The sequence below is a fragment of the Laetiporus sulphureus genome (assembly GCF_001632365.1).
Source record: "Laetiporus sulphureus 93-53 unplaced genomic scaffold LAESUscaffold_11, whole genome shotgun sequence".
In the NCBI taxonomy this organism is placed as follows: Eukaryota; Fungi; Basidiomycota; class Agaricomycetes; order Polyporales; family Laetiporaceae; genus Laetiporus; species Laetiporus sulphureus.
In genome coordinates, this window is record NW_024468520.1 from 695,366 (window position 1) to 714,682 (window position 19,317).

The 19,317-nt window shown below is 52.4% G+C and overlaps 7 protein-coding genes across 7 annotated transcripts; 4 read left to right on the forward strand and 3 right to left on the reverse strand.

Moving 5' to 3' along the window:
* Positions 1–251: 251 nt before the first annotated feature.
* On the forward strand, positions 252–1,268 carry LAESUDRAFT_649387 (uncharacterized protein; the record flags this gene model as incomplete). The annotated part of the gene is made up of 3 exons (XM_040904175.1): positions 252–414; positions 468–1,042; positions 1,104–1,268. 3 exons carry the CDS (start codon positions 252–254, stop codon positions 1,266–1,268), a joined length of 903 nt encoding a protein of 300 aa, XP_040766237.1.
* On the reverse strand, positions 1,208–4,858 carry LAESUDRAFT_811538 (uncharacterized protein). Its single transcript, XM_040914320.1, has 11 exons — positions 4,447–4,858; positions 4,161–4,392; positions 4,007–4,111; positions 3,822–3,953; positions 3,110–3,766; positions 2,542–3,056; positions 2,385–2,494; positions 2,179–2,324; positions 1,940–2,127; positions 1,664–1,884; positions 1,208–1,602 (listed from the first exon to the last, which is right to left on the reverse strand). Exons 1-11 carry the CDS (start codon positions 4,833–4,835, stop codon positions 1,436–1,438), a joined length of 2,862 nt encoding a protein of 953 aa, XP_040766238.1. The 5' UTR covers positions 4,836–4,858; the 3' UTR covers positions 1,208–1,435.
* An 87-nt stretch (positions 4,859–4,945) lies between these two features.
* Positions 4,946–9,965, reverse strand: LAESUDRAFT_724005 (transcription factor). Its single transcript, XM_040908520.1, has 19 exons — positions 9,730–9,965; positions 9,462–9,670; positions 9,143–9,403; positions 8,782–9,081; positions 8,590–8,717; positions 8,123–8,533; positions 7,869–8,064; positions 7,695–7,805; positions 7,568–7,639; positions 7,321–7,506; positions 7,184–7,264; positions 6,686–7,127; positions 6,475–6,632; positions 6,351–6,416; positions 6,201–6,294; positions 6,044–6,150; positions 5,681–5,986; positions 5,488–5,629; positions 4,946–5,434 (listed from the first exon to the last, which is right to left on the reverse strand). The coding sequence occupies exons 1-19, from the start codon at positions 9,836–9,838 to the stop codon at positions 5,382–5,384; spliced, it is 3,432 nt and encodes a 1,143-aa protein (XP_040766239.1). The 5' UTR covers positions 9,839–9,965; the 3' UTR covers positions 4,946–5,381.
* A 1,210-nt stretch (positions 9,966–11,175) lies between these two features.
* LAESUDRAFT_604021 (uncharacterized protein) lies at positions 11,176–12,395 on the forward strand (the record flags this gene model as incomplete). The annotated part of the gene is made up of 2 exons (XM_040903099.1): positions 11,176–12,066; positions 12,189–12,395. Coding segments are annotated over 2 exons (1,098 nt in total), but the record flags the coding sequence as incomplete, so codon positions are not given.
* Positions 12,396–12,844: 449 nt separating this feature from the next.
* LAESUDRAFT_697428 (uncharacterized protein) lies at positions 12,845–14,744 on the forward strand. The gene is made up of 4 exons (XM_040906308.1): positions 12,845–13,507; positions 13,560–13,879; positions 13,934–14,152; positions 14,212–14,744. Exons 1-4 carry the CDS (start codon positions 13,188–13,190, stop codon positions 14,403–14,405), a joined length of 1,053 nt encoding a protein of 350 aa, XP_040766241.1. The 5' UTR covers positions 12,845–13,187; the 3' UTR covers positions 14,406–14,744.
* A 1,545-nt stretch (positions 14,745–16,289) lies between these two features.
* On the forward strand, positions 16,290–17,505 carry LAESUDRAFT_649076 (Aldo/keto reductase; the record flags this gene model as incomplete). The annotated part of the gene is made up of 8 exons (XM_040904150.1): positions 16,290–16,393; positions 16,456–16,547; positions 16,609–16,689; positions 16,744–16,867; positions 16,930–16,996; positions 17,061–17,189; positions 17,249–17,298; positions 17,349–17,505. 8 exons carry the CDS (start codon positions 16,290–16,292, stop codon positions 17,503–17,505), a joined length of 804 nt encoding a protein of 267 aa, XP_040766242.1.
* LAESUDRAFT_69233 (3-ketoacyl-CoA reductase) lies at positions 17,461–19,286 on the reverse strand. Its single transcript, XM_040906120.1, has 10 exons — positions 19,117–19,286; positions 18,939–19,057; positions 18,834–18,870; positions 18,654–18,776; positions 18,469–18,597; positions 18,268–18,406; positions 18,031–18,202; positions 17,897–17,977; positions 17,759–17,845; positions 17,461–17,693 (listed from the first exon to the last, which is right to left on the reverse strand). The coding sequence occupies exons 1-10, from the start codon at positions 19,127–19,129 to the stop codon at positions 17,586–17,588; spliced, it is 1,008 nt and encodes a 335-aa protein (XP_040766243.1). The 5' UTR covers positions 19,130–19,286; the 3' UTR covers positions 17,461–17,585.
* Between the last annotated feature and the right edge of the window lie 31 nt (positions 19,287–19,317).

The window sequence follows — 19,317 nt, forward strand, 5'->3', positions numbered from 1 at the left end:
AGCTCCTATCGTTCTGGTTCCCGGCGGGCTCCCAGCTCTCTAGGCAGCGCTTCTGGTACTTGAGGCTGGCGATGCTCCTGTACTGCGCGCTGAGCACGGTGTTCTTCTCGCTGAGTCTGAGGGCGATGATCTACGCGGAGGCGCCCGGCGCCGCGGACGCTGCTCGTAAGCTTTATACTTGGGTGGCTACCTATTGAGTCTGGAATGAAGGTGTAGAAGTACCGGAGTCGAACCCTCTGGAGGCGCTGCCCATGGACCATCTCCTGTCGAAGCTGACCTCGATCTATCCGCCGCCGAGGGCGCTCGATGCGTATGTGCTCAAGGGACACTCTGACCTCAAGGGCGTCACCGCATGCCTATGGGCGACTGACCAAGACCTTAACCTCGTCCTCCCCTGGGCGTCCCGCTGGACAGGTATGCTCGTCTCGTTTCCTCCACTCTCAACCTACGTATCACACGTATCGCAGGCCCGATATCGCTACTGGTAACGACGACTGTGGATCCCTCCTCCCCAGAACACGAAGCGCTCCTGTACCGCGTCTCGACGCTACAAACGAAGAACCCGCTCCTCAACATCACGCTCTCGCTCCACCTCGTCCACCTGGCCCCGCGCACGCCCGACAACCCCAACGCGTTCCTCAACCTCGCACGTCTCCTCGCGCCCACCCCGCGCGTCGCGCTCTTCCCCGCCAACCTCTCCACCCTCCCACCACGTGCGCTCTACGCAGGCCTCCTCGCCCCCGCCGCGTCTTCCGCACTAGCCGTCGAGCCCGAGCCGCGGCGCAGCCCGGTCGTGCTCACTTCGCGCGGGCAGACGGGCTTCCCGTTCGCCCCGCTCGCGCCGGCCGTGCTCGGGCGCGACGACCCGCTGTGGTGCACGGAGCGCTTCTTCCCGCCGACGACGCGCGCGGCGGACTGGGAGGAGTGCGTTTGGCAGCTTTGGCTCGAGAATTTTGGCGACGTCGAGGTCCGCCAGACGCGTGGGTGGCTGCACGAGGCCCTCGCTACGTCGCCAACGTCCCCGGCTGTGGATTCGAGTCCGGTGGTCAGTATTTGGTGATATTGTGCCAGAATTCTTATTGTGCTGATTGACGTTTTGACAGGCGAAGCTTCGCCGTCGCCTGGTTGCCAAATTCAGAAGCGAGACCTGCGTTCTGGCCACGAGGCAGCTGGCTGCCCTCCGCAGTGCCGACAAAGCCATGGATGCGAAGAAGGCACGCTGGCTCAAGCGCGTGTGCCGCGCGTGGACGAACTCTAATCCTGCATAGTCAAGCGTGGAAGACGACTGGATCAAAAGATTACCTATGAGTGAAGTATCGGACCTGGACTTTGAAGCATGAAATTGTAGATAACTTGGGAATCGTAGATGGTATACACGTGCATGTCAGTCCTAAGTAAAGCAATGGGGGATGTCATGAGGAAATCGTAACGAAAGCTACTCGGTATCAGAGTCTGGCGGATGGTGCATCCTCGCCTCTTGCTCCTCGTCATCGAGGTCGGTCCGATTGTCACCAATCAACTCCTGTGGCACCTGGAATGCAGAAAACACAAGCTCGTGCTCGGGACCATCGACGAGCAGCCCGAGCATCTCCTCCGACATATCTACACGAAACGCATACCATCAATGTCTGCAGCAGTGAGGCGGAGGACCGCGGAAACGTACCGATGGCCTGATCCAGCATCGACCGCAACTCGGTGCTGACGTCCTGCGGCGGCTCCGCGTAGGTGAGCCGTCCGAGGGTGACGATGATCATATGGTGGATGCCGTGGAACTGGGGGTAGCGCGCGTTCAGGATCTTCTGGCGGAGGCTCGAGGCCGAGTCCTCTGCGCTGCTCACGAGTATATACAGGAGTGAGACGGCACGGACGGTCTGCTCGATCGTCCTGAAGGGTACAGTTAATTACCTCGTGGTCATAATGGGCTGGAGGAGAGACGTACCATCTCGTCATGTCCGGAGAACGCAGGAGCGCCTCGTCCTCCTCGAACAAAGGAGTCGTAATGTTGGTAAGAAAGACAACGATGGAGAGGACAAGAGTCTGCGACTCCAGCAAGATTGCCAGCGCATCCCGGTGCGCGATGCCGACGCCGGCTATGAAGGCCAAGATGGTCTCCTTGAGCATATTCGCCTGCAGACACTGTCAGTGAAAGTCAAGTACGGGCAGCGAGTCCTGATGCACCTCATGTCCTTGCAAAGACGTGTTTCTCAGGTAGGAAGCCATCTGCTCGATATGAGGAATCTTGGAGTAGTCTTTCGTTGCAGGCTGTTGCCCTTCCGTAGGCTCAACAGCCGGGAAAGACAATAGATCTCTGAACAATGCGTGGTCTGCGAACTCCATGGTAAGGACATGGTTGACGAGCAGTCAGAGGAAGCTTTATCACGTACGCGAAGCGAGCAACGTCAGCATGCGCACCGAACGGTGCAATAACCACGTAGGGTGAGCGGGGTCTAGTAAGTTAGACAAGACGTGAAGGCCCCGCGGGATGACGGAGAACCTGCAAACTGTCAGTGTAGGAAAACACATCATCAGAACAAGACCTACTTCGATGCGAGGACATCAGGCGTAGTCCAAATGACGACGTCCAGAAGTCCCAGGGTTTCCCTGGCCAAAGCACTCAGTTCGTCGTCCCACGCCTCCTTCCGTGGAGTAAAGTGCCTCTCGATGATGCCACAGAGCGTTGTTAAGGTTGGCGAAGGCGCCTCTCGTATGAGGTTGCCCTGATGTTCGTGCGATGCAAGCACTAGGCGAGCAAACGATGGCAGTCTGTATGCTAGTGCTTGTAGTAGATTGAGGAGGCCTATCAGTGGAGCAAATGCGCCATGCTGCTGCAGAAGATCTGCCAATGAGATGAGGATATCCAAAATTATTCCAATCGGGCGGTCGACATCGTCTATCGGAATGACTGCAGGGCCCAAGCTTTCGAGCAATCGTTTGTTCAGATTACAATATAATCGCTGGTGCTCGAACGACGCCATTGATAAAGATGTACCGATAAGCTGCTGAACCGTCAACAATTCTGACGGGGGCATGCGATGCGTCAGAATAATCCGGAGGACCTAGAAGACAGTCAGCTTCTCTGAAAGGGGAGCTCGAACAGTGTCGTACTCACCTCTGCCCGCCAGTCTGGAAGGACAATCTCCTCGCCTTCGTCCTCAGGCGCGTCGGCCTTGTTAGTATCGGCCATGTTGACGTCTCCATCAGCATCGTGCATATCATCCACATTGCCGATGTCGTTCTCCTCGTCTTGAATAAACAATGCAGGTAAAGGTCCAACCGATGTTCCACCTCTTATCGGGCTGCTGAGAGGAGGACTGCTGGGAGGCGTTTGAGGACGTCTTGGGGGAGAAACGTGCCTTTGTGACCGGTGCTGAGAGGTGAAGAAGTTTCTCTCGATCGCTTCCTGGTCGGTCCTATGAGGATCCTCCGCGCGCTGCTTGCCTTTGCCCTTGATAGATTGAGATGGTGATCTTGTCGGTGACGCAGCCGGATCGAACGCATTGACGAAACCCGGCATGGAAACAAATTTCTTAGGCTTTTCCACTGACGCCCGAGCCTTTCGCGGCGAGTTACCGATGCGTATGGAGAAGAGGTCAGACCCGTTCATTACTTGCTGGCCGAGAAGGCTCGGCCCAGCCTTGTCCAACGTAGTGTTCCAATTTCGCATCTGCGACGGCATCCGTACGGGAGTCAATGGTACTTGTTTGCCAATCTTCTTACCCCGAATAGACCACGGAGAGTTGCGTATGGATGTTTCTAGCTCGTGTTGCTAAACATTGCGAAAGCTGTAGAGTCGATACCATTGCCACGGGAAAGAAGCTCACCTTGAATGTGAATTGAGTCTTCAGGCGGTCCATTTCTTCCTTCATCTCCTTCTGGATTTGTAGTTGCGTGGCTTCGGCTGCTTCCTTGGCAGCCTTTATTCTCGCAACTTCCGCTGCGTGCTGCTTCGTGGTCTACGAAATCGACCATCATGACAGCTAATGCGGAAGGCGACGTAGTGACATACCCTTTCGATGCTCTTCCGTAGGATACTCACCTCACCTTCTTTCGCAAGTCGTGCATCCTCCGCAGCCTTCAAGGATTGCTGCACGTGTTGCTGTTCCTGCCTCAGCTGTTATTGGTGTTAGCGAGAGGTTCCGATAGCCTATTGTGCTACAAACCTGATTCAACTGTGCACGAAGGGTCTCTAGCTCTCGCTGAAGACCCTCGTCTAGATGACCCGGGTCCTCCAACTGTCTACTCTGCACATCATGGTCATCATGATTCCTGTGTAAGGCATCCCCATTGGGAGTATGGATGGAAGGCTGTCGAGCAAAAGTTATACTGTTGCTATTTGTTCTATAGAGATTCCCTGCAGGTCGGTTGGTTGGTGCAATATGCTGCTGTTGACGACTGTTAAGGCGAGGCTATAGCAGCAGGTGGAAATGGTTCGAGTATAATACGTACTTCTCTGACCTTGATCGGTATTCATTGCTCGCCCCAGCATTCTCTCCAGACCCCACTACTTCCTTGCGCCGAGCTGTACCGTTAGGACGGCTGCCAGATGCACCCTGCGCCGAGTTCCCGAACTTGTATGAGCCATTTCTGGAAATGAGTATGTCTGGTTCATCCTCTTCATCGTTCAGATCTGCGGTACGCTTGGCCTTGGCGAAAACCGTCCTTGGATGAGCAATCTTTTGCCGTTTCGCAGGCGGCTGTATCGGAGGAGTTGGTTGACTATGGTCCATAATATTTGAAATTTGCGACTCTCTGTACTTCGCATCCTCATCGTCAAAAATTGCTATGGTACTGTCGTCGATGTCCTCGAAGAGATCGTCATCAGAGTCCTTGTTCATGGGTGCGAATGCATCAAAGAGGAAGAGAAACAAGTGTGGTAGACGCTGACGCCACAAACGCGTCCTCGTGTTAACGCGCTCGTGGCGTACGTTTCATGCGGAATATCGAATTCGGATAGAAGCCACAGAGTCCCTTTATATTTCACAGAAATCGATGAACAGTAATAATACAGGATAATGGTGGAAGTTGTCCGTGGAGAGTACAACGAAGGGTATGCTGATACTACATCCCGACAGGCAGGCGTACCGCGCCCACGTAACGTCGGACCGCGTAGTCAGGCTGCGCGGCACTGCAGCGACACCTAGAGCCTGACGCGGGACGAATATGAGCAGCCCAGCATGCTGATAGCAGTGTGCTATACAGTGCACCACACCAAGAAGGAGGCAACTCAGTCAGCAAGGAAGATATGATAGGACCTCCACTGGATGGCACATTCATGCAGCAGATTCTGAAGAATGCACGGAACACCCAAGGCAAGCGCGGGCATTTGCAATGCCAGCTTTATCACCATTTAGGTGGACTGATATGACAGCGTCATGCTGTCATCAGCCAACATATCGTATCTTGATTGCGCCATTGCGGTTGCGAGCTTCGAGGGCTGAGGACTCTGATAAATCAGTCGACTCACTACAGGATACCTTCGGTACGTACCCTTCAACTCTTCGGCTTCCTCGCGTTGCTCGTAATCAAGGACAAGCTTCTTCAATTGCTGCTGCTCGACCTTGTCCTGTAGTTGAGCAGTACGAGTTTGAACAGCCAAAGCAGACTCAGCAGGTATAGCAATCTGGCGAGTCTGGAAAAAATGTAAGTTTTCTGAGAGCGGTCGATGTCCGGCTGTACACACCTGAGGCTTATTACCTCGCTTCGTGAACAAGGTGAATGCCATGACGCCTGGTTCCTTCGCCGCAGAGCTGCCTTCAGTCTCATCTTCATTCTCGTTTCGTTTCTTACGCAAGACCGGAGGAGGGACAGTAGACTCCCAGAGCGCCAATGCAGTCTTCTTATCAACCTTCCTCGACTCCGCGGAAGTATCAGTGACCATCTTGGCAAACTCCTTAGCGAATTCTGCCTCATCCTCCTCGGACGGGCCAAAGCTCTCCTGAGCGGACTTCAGAATCACTGCTTCGGGCGATTGTGCGCGTTCATCCAGCTGACATACAACAACTCGTTTGTGTGCACCGTTGCATTCGTGTTTTATAAGACTTACCGGGGATTCAAGCTGAGATTGCTCTTCTTCGTCTTCGTCCTCCTTGTCATGTCGTTCCTCTTCGTCTCCGCTATCTTCGCCGCTTTCTTCCCCTTCACCAGTGGTAACTGGCAACTTCCATCAGTGGCTGTCTCAAGTCCAAGGCGGTAGAACTCACGGCCCGCATACTGAAAGGCAGTGGCAAACATATCATCCACCGCACTAGCAGCTTCCTCATATGTCTTGAACATGTTTAATTTGGGTCTAATAGCCTACGAAATTTGTTTAAAGAACGGCTGCAACGCTCATGAACAGTTGGTGGGCTTACCTCTATCGAGTCGGTCAGCATGAACTCAACATCCATGGGAAGAGGAGCCTTGGACAGGACATAGAGCTGTGACGATTGGTGGTCATCACGACAGTTAGCACGTTGAAAAAAATGTATTGCACACCTGGAAGAATGTGATGAAGTTGTCGAGCTTCTTCTGCTGCGTGCCACGATCGAAGCACATCCCGCAAGTATCCAGGATTACACAAACGAGGCGGATCCTGAAAAAGTCGTCTGGCATGTCAACTGGGCATGGCTGCGTTGGCATGGGACGTCCTTCGGCTGTGATGTACGCGTTAGCAGCATTTCCCAGTTTTAAAATGAATTTTGCTCACGATGACCAAAGGTAACCAAAGTCCACAGTGTATCGAAAATGATCCCAGAACCAACCAGCCGATATATGTACAGTTCTCCGAGATACTTCACTGTGGCCACGCGTCGCTGATTAATGCTGTAAACGTTCTGCTCCAACCCGCGCCTGACATCTTCAAGCACTTGATCAACCACCGCGATAGCGAATGCAGGATGATAGCGCTGCAGGTCGTATGTGAGCATCGCGAGGAGCGCGATGTTGCCGTATTTGACTTTCCACGGCTTCGTAAAAACCTTGTGCAAGGTGCCCACGACTACGGGGTCATTCCAGTCGAGCTTGCGGATCAACTTGAGCACCTTGTCGATGGTCTTCTTTGTGAGACCGTCGTAAATGAGGTGTCGGATGAATAGCTCCATGGGGGTGCGTTCCTTCGCCTGCCTCGCGGCACGCTCCGGAGGATTGACCTGGCATATACGGCTGCTAAGTGCAGCTCAAACGACATCGACGAGACGTTGCTCACCTGGTAATACGCGTTTTCCAGCAATAATTGTTGTCTCTGGTCGAAGTGCTGTAGACTCTGCTTGCGACGCATCAACTCCAACTATGAACCGCAACTGAAGTCAGACCAGTGCATATAAGCCGTTCTAATTCACTGACCATCTTGCTGAAAGGTTCTCTGGTCTCCTCATTCCTGAGCAGGTATCGGCCACAGCCTTCCAGGAGTAGAGCAAGGTTGTCCACATTCGTACCAGAGAAGTCATCCAGGCACACTTTATACATGTGCAAAATGAGATGGGGCGGTACTACTCCAAACTTCGTGAGGTTCGAGATGAACGTGATATTCTGATCGCAACCCGATCGCATCAAACATTTGTACGAGTATCTCAGATGAGTCCGCACTGACCTTGAGCCTGACTTCTGTCAGCTCTTTGACAACCTTCTTCTTACGTTGCAGATAACGGAACTCTTCGTCGAGCTATGTGCATCAGGTTACAATGTTGTATCTCCGAATAGCATGATCCTGGACTGACCATTGCTACAACCTCACTGCCGATGTCCGGCATATACTTGTTCAGTGTGGCTATGAGCCTTGAATAGTGTGGCAGCAAATCCGACCGGCTCTTCGGTATTTGGCTCATGAACTAAATCGAACAGATATCAGCACATCAATTACTCGCTCTTTCATTATGAATTCCCCCACTGACTTTGATGAGCCTCTTGCGAGCCGCCTTCGAGTTCAGAAAGGCGAAGTCGACAGCTGCTTGATCAATCAGTGTGCGATTTGTAGTGTCAGGCAATCGCGCGAGGAGAGCCGTAAGCAGCTGAGATGGGCCTTGTGGCGCAAGCTGTGGGGTAGACGGAGGCGATGTCTTGGGCGTGCCGGGAGTTGGTGTCGGAGCACTGTAGGCAAAACGTCAGCATGGCGCCGACAGCTTGAGATAACCAGCTTCAGACTCACTCGTCTTCGTCTTCGTCCTTCTGAGCTCCTTCCTCAATATTCGCCTCAGTGGCAGTGACATCTCCGTTCATTTCTCCCTCTTCGGCGACTTTCAGCCCGGCTAATTCCTCCTCGAGCTTCCGCACCTGCTCCTCCACCTTCTCCTTCTCCTCCTTCTCCTTGCTATCCCCTTCCGTGCCCTCGTCAGCCTCGCTCTCGACTCCAAGCACATTGCGAGGAACGTAGTTCTTCAGGTCCGGGATATCCTCAAAGAATCGCCGCTCTTCCTCATCCTCCCACTTCCCACCCGTCACAGTCTCTATCTCCATGCCTACCCCGCCGATACCGGTGTTTGTGCCGATGAGGATCGATTCGGACTTCTGAGCAGCGGTCTTGAGTGTAGGCATTGGAAGGTAGAGTAGCTCGGACAGGCTACGCGTGTGTCAGATTTTCCGCAATGGCAGATCAGAGTTGACCTGCGAGCTCACATCTGACAGTTCTGAAGCAGCTTCTCGTAATTCCTGGTCATCTTCTCGTATGCCTGCTGCCTATCCTCGAAGATCTCTCCAGAGCGGATGTATGCTTCATGATTCCGCCTGTCCTGCTCTTGCAGGCGCTACATAGCAGGTGTATATGCATGAAAAGACCAATCGCACAGATATCCCGACTTGAATACTCACGTCATGCTCGTGCACTAATTTCTTCGAGACGCTTTCGAAATATCCCTCGCACATCTTCTTGAATCTGTCCCTGATTTCCTTTTCAACTAGCTCCTCCTCTTCGTTCATCAGTAGTGGAAATGCTCCATTTGCTTGCTCATTGGCTTCATTCGTGGTCACAGAAGAAAGGGTGCCAGGCTCAGCAGAGGACGAAATCTGCTTTGTCGAAGGAGGCGGGACGATGCCGAGATACGGGCGAGCGAATGACTTTAGGAATGTACACAGCAGCGGTAGCGACGAGAGCGTGGGATCATTGGATAACTGACCAGGAGATTGTGCATATGAGCTAACGTGCCACAACATGAACACGATCGTCACTCACAAGATCCTTCATGACTTTCATCATCCATTCCCCGCCACTTTTTCCCGGGCCATCTTGAATAATCCCAACTAGCGCCAACTCAGCGCAAACACGTAGGACTGGACGTTGTCTGGACACTCGCGTTACATCCTCCTTCTCGCGCTGCTCCGGGGTGAGGGCTGCCAAAGCCGCACGGGAGGGTGGCGCTAACGCTGCAGACAGCGAGGATATAAGGCTCGGTGTGAAGGACTTAGGGAATCTGCGATGAAGCAGTGAGATAATCTGATAAACACGATATATGCGTCAGTTCTCGTAATGCCCGGGCCAGGTAAATATTTACCTCCGCGGCACTCCAGACATCCTTCTCGGTCTTGCAACGTGCGATTCCTTCAGGAACGGCACCTGCCAGTTCATCCACGTACTTCTCTAGCGAAAGTGTTTCTATATCCTTGACGATTTGGTCGCGATTCTCGATACTCAGCGATTGGCGGATACGTTTGATCAAGGCAGTGTGCCTCTTCAGCGAAGAATCCAATGCCTTCGTCGGCTCTGTATAGCACATCGTACTAGAGTGTTAGTAGCTCACAATATATCACGATATCGCGCACCATTCCCTGCCTGCTTCACGTTCAGCTCTTTCAGAGCCGCTCTTCTCTGGCGTCGCGCCTGTTCATCGTCCACCTTAGGTGGCGCGTTCCCATTTGGGCCTGTTTCCATCGTGCTTCGCGACTGTTAGCACTGAGACTGGAATGAGCCTCCCGAGTGGTTGTGTAGCACGAGAAGATAAAGGATGGAAGTAACAGGTTGAGAGTCAGGATTGAGTTCAGCGTTCGCACCGCCCCCGCCACGGCCACCGAGTAACACGCTCGGATCACAGATGTCCACTCAGCCACAGTTACGATTTGATTCCGTCCTCGATGATCCTAACAGGATGTCCCCGACTTCATACCACTTGCTTGACACATCATGATCAATTACTAGTCGCACGCCGAGGCATATTCGCCCTCAAACGTTGCTGGAATATACAGAGTCTGATTGCACCGTGCTGAATCTCGCCCTGCTCGCTAGGCGTGGTTATAAAACTCAGCCATTGGAATTGAAATCCGAATGCAAAGTTTAGGTCGCATATCACAAACACTGGAGTTATAACAGTATCCTTGGCTTTGAGGCTACTGATGTTACATAACTGCTCTGAAAGCTACAGGATTGGTAAGCTATCGACCAACGATTGACGATCCTCATCGAGCTTTCGTTGACTTCGAAGTCTATTGTTCAACTTCGTTGGTCGACGTGTACCTAGTAGGCTCTTTCTACTGGACGAAACCGTCGGCTGAAAGGCTTACCTCCCGATGGTTACTAGTGATAACTCCCGCGATGGTACTTCGAGAAGCGTGGAGCACTCGACAGTAATGTTTCTCAACAACTCTGAAGTAGGAATCTATGTGAATATGAACTTCTCATGCCGTTGGTCCATGGAAACCTTGATGCTGGAATAGGTCTGTCGCATATACTGCACGCCTGATGACTTTATGATTAAAGCAATACAGCCTGCATCCACAGGCGCCGAGTAGGTGTGCATGATGCGAGTTCTAGTCCACCTTGCTCTGGTGGATCCTGCGAGGGCACTGTTTAATAGGCACATCTGCCCGTGACACAGATCTCCGCTTCACTGAGATGCCTCTTGAGGAGTAGCTCATGCTTCTTCAAAAGTCGTGGCGAGCATGTGTATGATCAGCCAAACACGTTGAATCGAAACCACCTTCGCGGTGTCACTCTCGCTTCGCTTAAGAGACCGTCCGCAAAATTTCGCACTGCCGCACACGGATGGCCGGCCTGCAGCCGCCCTCATGCCCCTGACAAGCATCCTCCCCACGAAGGCGCTTTTCAGCATGAGCCCCACTACTTATCAGAACAGCTCCGCGATGGAGACTGATCAAGCAAACTCTTTACGCGCTCGAGTCCGCACTAGCTCACCAACACACGCACAGCCAATCGAGGCCTCCGCCTCCGATAGATCCGACTTGCTGCACCAGCTGCGCAAGGCGACGCCCCAGCCCGCGTCACTCGACGAGTTCATGCGTGAACCGGCCGTACTCACGACTCTTCTCGGTCATAAGAAGAAGCCTCGGCGAGGCTCGACCAGCTCGCAACGTACACTTGACAGCGTTCAGGAGCGGGATCCACATAAGAAGGACCTGCCGAAGGCGAAGGATTCTTCGGATACTACGAATCTAGTTACGCTCGTAGTCACAGAAGAGCATCAGGCTCAACACCTCAAGGCTGTCCTTCGACTCACTGGAGAACGACTTGATTACGAGATGCGGCGAGCGGACCAAGCAGAGCAACGTGCTCGCACGGCGGAAAGCCATGCGCGCGACGTTTCGACTCATGTGGCGACCGCAGAGAACGAACGGTACCAAGCAAAGCTGGGTGCCACACGATCGCAGGAAGAGGTCAAGCAATATCAGCTACTCGCAGAGAAGGCTGAGCGAGAGCTCCGGAGAGTCGAGGCGGAATTGCAGAGGTCCGAGAGGCTGAGGAAAGAAGCAGAGCAAAGTGCAGCAGATGCCAGGGATGTCGCTCGGAAGGCACAGCAAGCCTTGAGAGAGCATCAGGCCGGAGAAGAAGGAAGGGGAGAGGGTCGCACGTTGGAAGTTAAAGTCAGCCGAGAATGCGATGACGGCAGAGTGGATGGGCTTGAGGACGGACGTGCGCAGGGTTTTGAAGCAGGCTACGCTGAAGGCTTTGAGGCTGGCCGAGCTGAAGGCTATGCGGCGGGTCGAGAGGATGGCTGTGATGCTGGACGGTTGATAGGATTCGAAGACGGCAAGAAGGTGGGCTTTTCGGAGGGTTACGAGGATGGCATGCAAGATGGTCGCAGGAACGAGCGAGAACGCTCTCTTAAGGCCTTCGATAAATTCACGGATTCGAAGGAGGGTCGGGAGGTCTCATCGACCGTTGCCACGGTAAGTATGTCATTGGAAAACTTCATGTCGGCATCAAGTGATCTGAAGTGGCACCGTATTAGGTTAATAGCCAAACAGAAAGACCTGCGGAGAACATAAAGCAGGCTACGAAGCAGGCCGGTGATGCAAAACCGCTTCCTGTACCTGGACGTGCTCGATCTCCGCGCAAAGACAAGACTCCACCTCCAAGATCGACTCCGTCCCCAGAACGTGCGGTGGTCCCTCCACCACCGCCAGCTAAGACTCCATCTCCACCTCCCATTCCAGTATGGCTGCACCGTAAGCCAAACTTCGCGCAGAGCGCAGGCACCAACGCTGCACAGGATGTGGGTGCCGCCTTTCATCCTTCCTCGGCACCTCGTCACGGTGTTACTGCTTGAAGCTTGAAGCTCGGCGGTCAGCCGTGTTCCGCTACCGAACTAGCGATAACGCTATCAATGACAATATTGACTCTGCTTGTATAAGTGGACGATATAGGCTTATCTATCATAGGACGTACTGTACTTACTATCGTGACACTGCATGTTTCAAGTACTCCAATAATAGCCTTCAAATCACGGTCCCCGGCTGGATTGTGGAGAGACTGTCGAAGTGCCCCAGGAAGGAGCTTGTCATCACAAGGAAGGTTGCATAGTCAACTAACGTTCTCGTCCTCCTGTGCTGCGAAACGGGGATGAAGAGGTCCTTAGCCTTGATGCTTCTGGTGTCTATGATGAAGGCTCATTGCCCTGATCCACTAGTTTTGACGAGCATGCAGGTTTGACGATCGCGAGTCGAAGATGAGGCTATAACTTGGTGGGATGCAATTGTACCAATATAGCGTGCAGCCGATGACCCATCTTGCATCTGCCAGATCGAAATGCGCAGATGTCGGACAGTGTTGTGATGCCGACTCGGAACAGTAATCATAGAGGTTGAAACGTTGAACGTTGATGCATGATGGTGAAAGGAAATGATGGTTCCACTTCCAGCGTCCATCTGCCGCCGCCGGTCCTTATAAGATGTAATCGCACCTACCTCAGACCCATCAATCTCCACTGCCCACCTCGTTCATTGCACTGGCAAGTTCATCCAAGTCGCGTACAGAAACCTTGCGGAATATGAGTGGCAGCAGCAGTGCAGCATCTCCGTTGTCACCCAGCGTCGGTGCGCGTCGCAAAGGCCCGAAGACTCTTCCCCGCCTTCCGTTATCTGCTTTCACCCCTCCGAGCTCTGGAACGGGAGATACTTTCGCTGTCGCACCCAGCCCTAGCGTGTTGCAGCCTCGGGAGGTCGTTGATGCCTATGTGATCGCAGCCGGTGGCGATCTGACGCGATGGAAGGAAGAGGTAGCAGGGAGGACGCTCGGCAGCAGGGCAAAAGCTGCTGTGCTTTCCCTGTACGGCGAAGAGCCCGCCCAATTGGAGAAGATAATTCAAGGGTATGTTTGTCATCTGCACTGGCCACTAGTTCATCTCTGATCTCGCATTCAGATTACATTCACAGGAAGCATCCGTTCTGGCTGTCCTTGTTCCCATCATTTTCGATGATGGTGACGCCTCCTTTATACCGCCATCGTATCTCTCATCGGCGAAAGATTCGAAGCCCACTCTCGTGCCGTCCGTAATCTTCACCAAGAACGATCGGAAAACGCGAGATGCCCTTCAATGGGCACTTGATGAAGGCTTCACCGTCAACATCGACGTGCAATGTGATATCTCGGAGGATACAAATGGGTGGGATGCCCTAGAAGAGATGCTCACGAGTATATCCAATCCCCATACCCCGCGGGAGAACGGCAAGATTATCATCTGTACGTCCATCTAGCGGTATTACAAGTCACAGTGGCTGATAATGCGCCTTGCAGCGAATATTCTCCCACCAACGGATGACCTCTCATTGCCAATCGTCAAGTTGCTGACCCACTCCTCGTACCAGAACTACCAGTCTAATGTCGCGACGCTCTCGCTGTTCGCAAAGGTCTTCGTGAACTATCTTCCGCCAGCGTGGGGCACACCGATACCATCGTCATCAGGGGATCCACACAAGGAGCGCTCAGAGTGGAAGCGTAGGATCAAGATGTACAGTGCGTGATTGACTCGTTGCTTGCCCGTCGATGTAACTGATTACTTTATTCCGGAGCAGTCAGTCCCGCGGTGGAGGCGTTCGGGTTCCAGCGCATCCTGTTTGGTTCCTCCCCATCCCGCGCATCGGAGGTGTCGTCCAACGCCAGCGATTGGTACGAGCTTGCACGCGAGTCCTTCGCGGAGCTAGGTGTCGAACAAGAAGCCGTCGATGCTGTGTTCTGTACCAATGCTAAAGCAGTTTATGGGTCGTAGCGTCGTTATCCTGTAGTCTCGTCGAGCTAAAAGGGCAGGCGAGATTACGTTTTAGACTACAATCTCGCTGTATCTTCAGTACGTCCTGATCCTTTTCGTGCCTTGTTGTGATATTCTCACTATTCAAGTGGTGATTTTCTGAGCTCGAATATATAATCAGCATGCTCTACATACGTGGTTCAATACCCGGGTCGATTCTCGTTTCATCAGAGTACTCCCTTACTAGGCATTGGTATGGAGGAACACGGAAAATTGAGCTAACATGGCTCCGTGAAATCTGGACTCAATAACGCTTGGATATCTGTAACAAGATAAATATACTCTTGCGTAATCCCACGCATTACAGCAACGGTGACATGATTCGCCAACCCTTCAACGTCAACCATCGTAGCCGCGACGGGGAAATTTGTGTGATTGTTTTGCTACCCTAGGAATCACAGTTTCGCTTGTCATTCTTCTGAGCATTCAATATAGATGGCGGGGATCTAAATGTATGGTGAGATTCTTCTTCTAACAGTGCGAATGCTGTAAGGCTAACGTCACTTTGAAGACGTCAGCGAGTCAGCTGAGTAACGTTATTAGCAACTGTCTTTCCCGGGGCAAACTCAAGTCCGACACCACCTGCAAATTCATAGGCTAGCAATAGTTGCATCAGTAACTTGTCAGGCCTTTCATAATCCAGAACCCTCAAATGCCAAGGCATCAGCCACGACCTCAACCGCGACATGGCGTGCTCTCATGCCGTTTCAATGCACCGTCATCGTGAATCCTTATTGACCATGATTGGAAGGTTAATTCAGGAAACTCGAAGTCGCTAACTTTAGTACGGCATCATGCGCACGGGTTTCAACAGATTGTTATCTAGAAGGAAGCATTATACAACCTGGGTCGATGCAATGGAACCGAACCGACTACATACTGCGTCTTCCGGGATGCATTGCTGTGAGTGCCCCTCTCACCATGGGTTCGGGACTGGCTCGTTCCCTGTCCAACCCTTTGTAGCAGACTATTCGATCAGGACTGCTACCTTGCTCATCTATTAGTAATCGGAAACGCTCTGCGATCAAAATGCGAGACGATATAACGTTTTACGTATCGCTGGGCTCAGGATTCTGGTAGAAACTGCGGCAAACCAAGGCCTAACCACTGGGAGGTGTTTGTCCCACATTGAACCCGTGCGTCATGCAGAAATTGCGCCGAAACATGCCATTTTGTCACTGGGGTACGATCCGGCGTGCCACGCACGAACTTGAACTTGAGCTGGAATGTACATCTCGCACATCTCGTTTCCGCTTCCACCTATATATGAACTTGGAGGAAGTACAGCCATCACGGCCTGTTGTGTGCGGATCGAACCATTCTTTCTCGTCTCTTGGGTGCGCATGGGCTCGCCACAAATGGCGTCCGTTTATGCCGTCAACCAATCGGACTTCGCACTGCGTACGGGTTACTAATGATGGACTCGAGCTTTACTGACAGAGCTCGCTGCAATCACGGAATCCGATGTGGGGTGCAAGTGATCACGTCATAAACCGACTCCTATCTGTTCACATAAAAGAGGCCACTGCGTCCTACTACTTCACCATTCGACGCAGATTCTTCTTGGATAGCAGATACAATCATGACCGCCCAATTAACTATCAATTCAGTTGTGCGTCTTTCCTCAGGTACGTGAACAATTCTGCATTTCGATCCAATATCTCGCCGCTGGTACTCCACGATTGCCTCTCGTTATAATGGCGGAGAAAGCTTCCTAGCGCTTTCCTCCGCTATTTATTGAAGTCATCAGTATTCTTCTGTTATAGGCTAAGCACATAGATCTCACGTTATGATGCATCATTCCGTAACATGACCAGAAATTAACATGAGATCCCAGGTTACACCATGCCCGTGCTAGGCTTTGGCGTCGCATATGGTTTCGACAAGCCAATCGACACTCGTTTGGTGACCACGCCAGCGGTTCTCGAGGCCTTCAAGGCCGGTTACCGGTATGCACTTCACCTCTCGGAATCGCTTGACCTGACCCAGTATGATCCATGACTGCCCTCAGTCACATCGACACGGCACGTATGTACAACAACGAAGAGAAAGTTGGTGAAGCAGTCCGTGAGAGTGGACTGAAGAGAGAAGAGCTCTTCCTCAGTATGTCTGACGTCTCCGCACGATTACCACGTTCTGTCTCACTTCGTGGTCGATGCTATAGCCACAAAGATTGATAGCGCCGTACATGGTTATGAAAGCGCAATTAGAAGTATAAATGCGTCGCTGAAAGGTCTCGGCCTTGGTCAGCTGGTCCTCTAACTGACGAAAGACCTGCTTGATGCTACCGCCTCTCCAGACTATGTGGACCTCTTTCTCATCCACGACGCGAACTCTGGCAAACAACGACGCCTGGAGACCTACAAAGCCTTGCTCGAGGCAAAAGCGGACGGCAAGATCCACAGCGTGGGTGTCTCCAACTAGTGAGTATAAGCCGCATCACCAATCGACTACATGGCACCAATATCTGACTCACCGCCAACAGCGGAGTCAAGCATCTAGAAGAGATCGCCGCAGCTGGCTATGAGCCCCCTTCCGTTAATCAGGTCGAGGTACGACTGTTCCACTGTGAAGCCGACTATCGAAGTTTACATACCGGCATTCGCCAATCTTCAGCTGCATCCCTTCTGCCAGCAGAAGCCGATTGTCGCATACTGCCAGGCCAACAATATCGTCGTTCAAGCATATTGCCCCATCGTTCGCGGTAAGATGGATGACCCCGTCATCCAGGACATCGCACAGAAAGTCTGTAACAGCTTTCTTGTCGATGATCTCTTCGAACTCACGAGGTTGCCTGTTATTAGTACAACAGGGATCGAGCACAGATACTCATACGATGGTCGCTGCAGCATGGGTGCGTCGATCAATCCGAAAATTGAGATCTGGGCGTAATCTCGGTCACAGATTCGTTCCGCTGCCCAAGTCCTCGCAGCCTGAGCGCATAAAGTCCAATGCCCAAGTCTTTGACTTTGCTCTTGCAGACGAGGATATGGCCCGGCTTGATGCACTTGACCGCGGCAAGGCTGGCGCGATTAGCTGGAATCCAGTCAATGTAGATTGATGGCATGGAGGCAACAAGATTGTTGTAATAGAATGACACCCAAAGATGCATGATTCCCTTTCGCATCGCACGTCCCAATTTTACATGCTTTTCGCCGCTCGGGCCACTTTGCGTAGATATCGCTTTCGGATATCGCGGTGGAGATTATGTGTATACCCGATGAAGAGCTGTTTCCAGCCAATCAAGTTCTGCATGGACCCATGAATTCCTTCAGATTCTAGTGTCGGGATCGCAAAGAAGTATGTTTCCTCACCATCAAGTAGTCCAACAACGCATGACTCCAGTAAGGCGTGCTGACGTTCGGACGCCCAGTCCAGAGTGCACCACATGCGAGACCAATCTGTATGAACACAAGTCAGTATGTGTGTGAATAGTCAGCCGCTGCGACGACCTTCTGCAAAGCAGACCGAACATAGTCCTTCGGAAGGGGTGTAGTCATATTGGGCTTTCGTATCTTTGACATGTTCGACACCTGTAACACAACAGTGAGATCTCTGATAGCGAACTAGAGGAAATTGCACGTACCACAAAGTAGGTGTTTAGGCATTGTACGTCAATGCCCTGGTTCTTGACTTCAGCAGCAAGGGATGCGGTGAATGTGGATAAGAAGGCCTTGCTAGCAGCATAGGTAGCGAGCATCGGCGAGGGGATGCCAGTGCCCGAGAACGAACCCATGTTGAGGATAAGGCCGCGTTTCCTGGAGAAGGTGAGCATTCGTCAGCGATCCAGCAGCGACTGTAGGATAACACCTCACAAACGCACCTTTCCACCATACCAGGGAGCACCATCCTCGTTACACGCATTGTCGCATTGATGTTGATGTTTAGTATTCCCTCAATTTCCTCCGTGTCTGCTTCAGCGAAGTAGATAGGTGCCTTGTGCGATCTGCCAACATTGTTTACTGCGTGGTGTGAATAGTAAGTAACACCGCCAGCCGCATCAAATAGAGCGTTTTGGATGCACCGAGAACACCAACATCCAAACCCTTCACTTCATTTTCGAAGCGTGTCCATTGTGCCTGGTCAGAGAGCTGCGAGAAGTCCATGATGACCGACTTTGCCTTCACTTTCCTGTCTCCCGAACCGGCCTGCTCTGCAGTTAAATCCGTCATCTGTGGAAGCCATGTTGTTGACAATCAGAGGACTAACCTATCTCAGCAACCAGCGCAGCTAGGGCACCTGCATTTCGCGCGGAAACAAAGACATTGAAACCCTTCTTAGCCAATTGCAACGCAAACTCCCTCCCTATGCCTTCTGACGCGCCGGTCACCACTGCATGATGCTATGTGGTGAGCATATGCGAAGTGGATAGTAGTTCGGAATGCACACCTGCCCAAGCGCCCTTGCCAGCTCCATACTTCCTCAGCTGCCATACCGGAGACCAAGTATCGTCAATGCTTGCTCGACCATGAGCGCCAAGGGGATGATGCTCACATCATTGCCGGATAGCACAAAGGTCTGAAGCAGCACACCGAGAGATTTTATAGCAAACTTAGCGAATGAGATAGCTCCGAGAGCAAGCAGAGCCTTGACGACGTATGGATGGTCCACGGCTTCACAGTTAATGTCCCTTCAGCTGTCGTCCGTGTCGTACGAGACGATCGCAGCTCACCCATTGTACTCATCGCGGCCTCAGAATGAGAATTGCGGAAATGTCAAACTATCGAGTGACAGAGACGACGTAAAGTACAGTTTGGACAGAGAGAGATGGAAGTTCGACAAACGCGCACTGCGCGGAAATGTGTCTACGCTAGTAGTAGGTGAGCGACCATGTGACGCGACGCGTCGACGCGTCGCACTAGTGTGGTCCGAG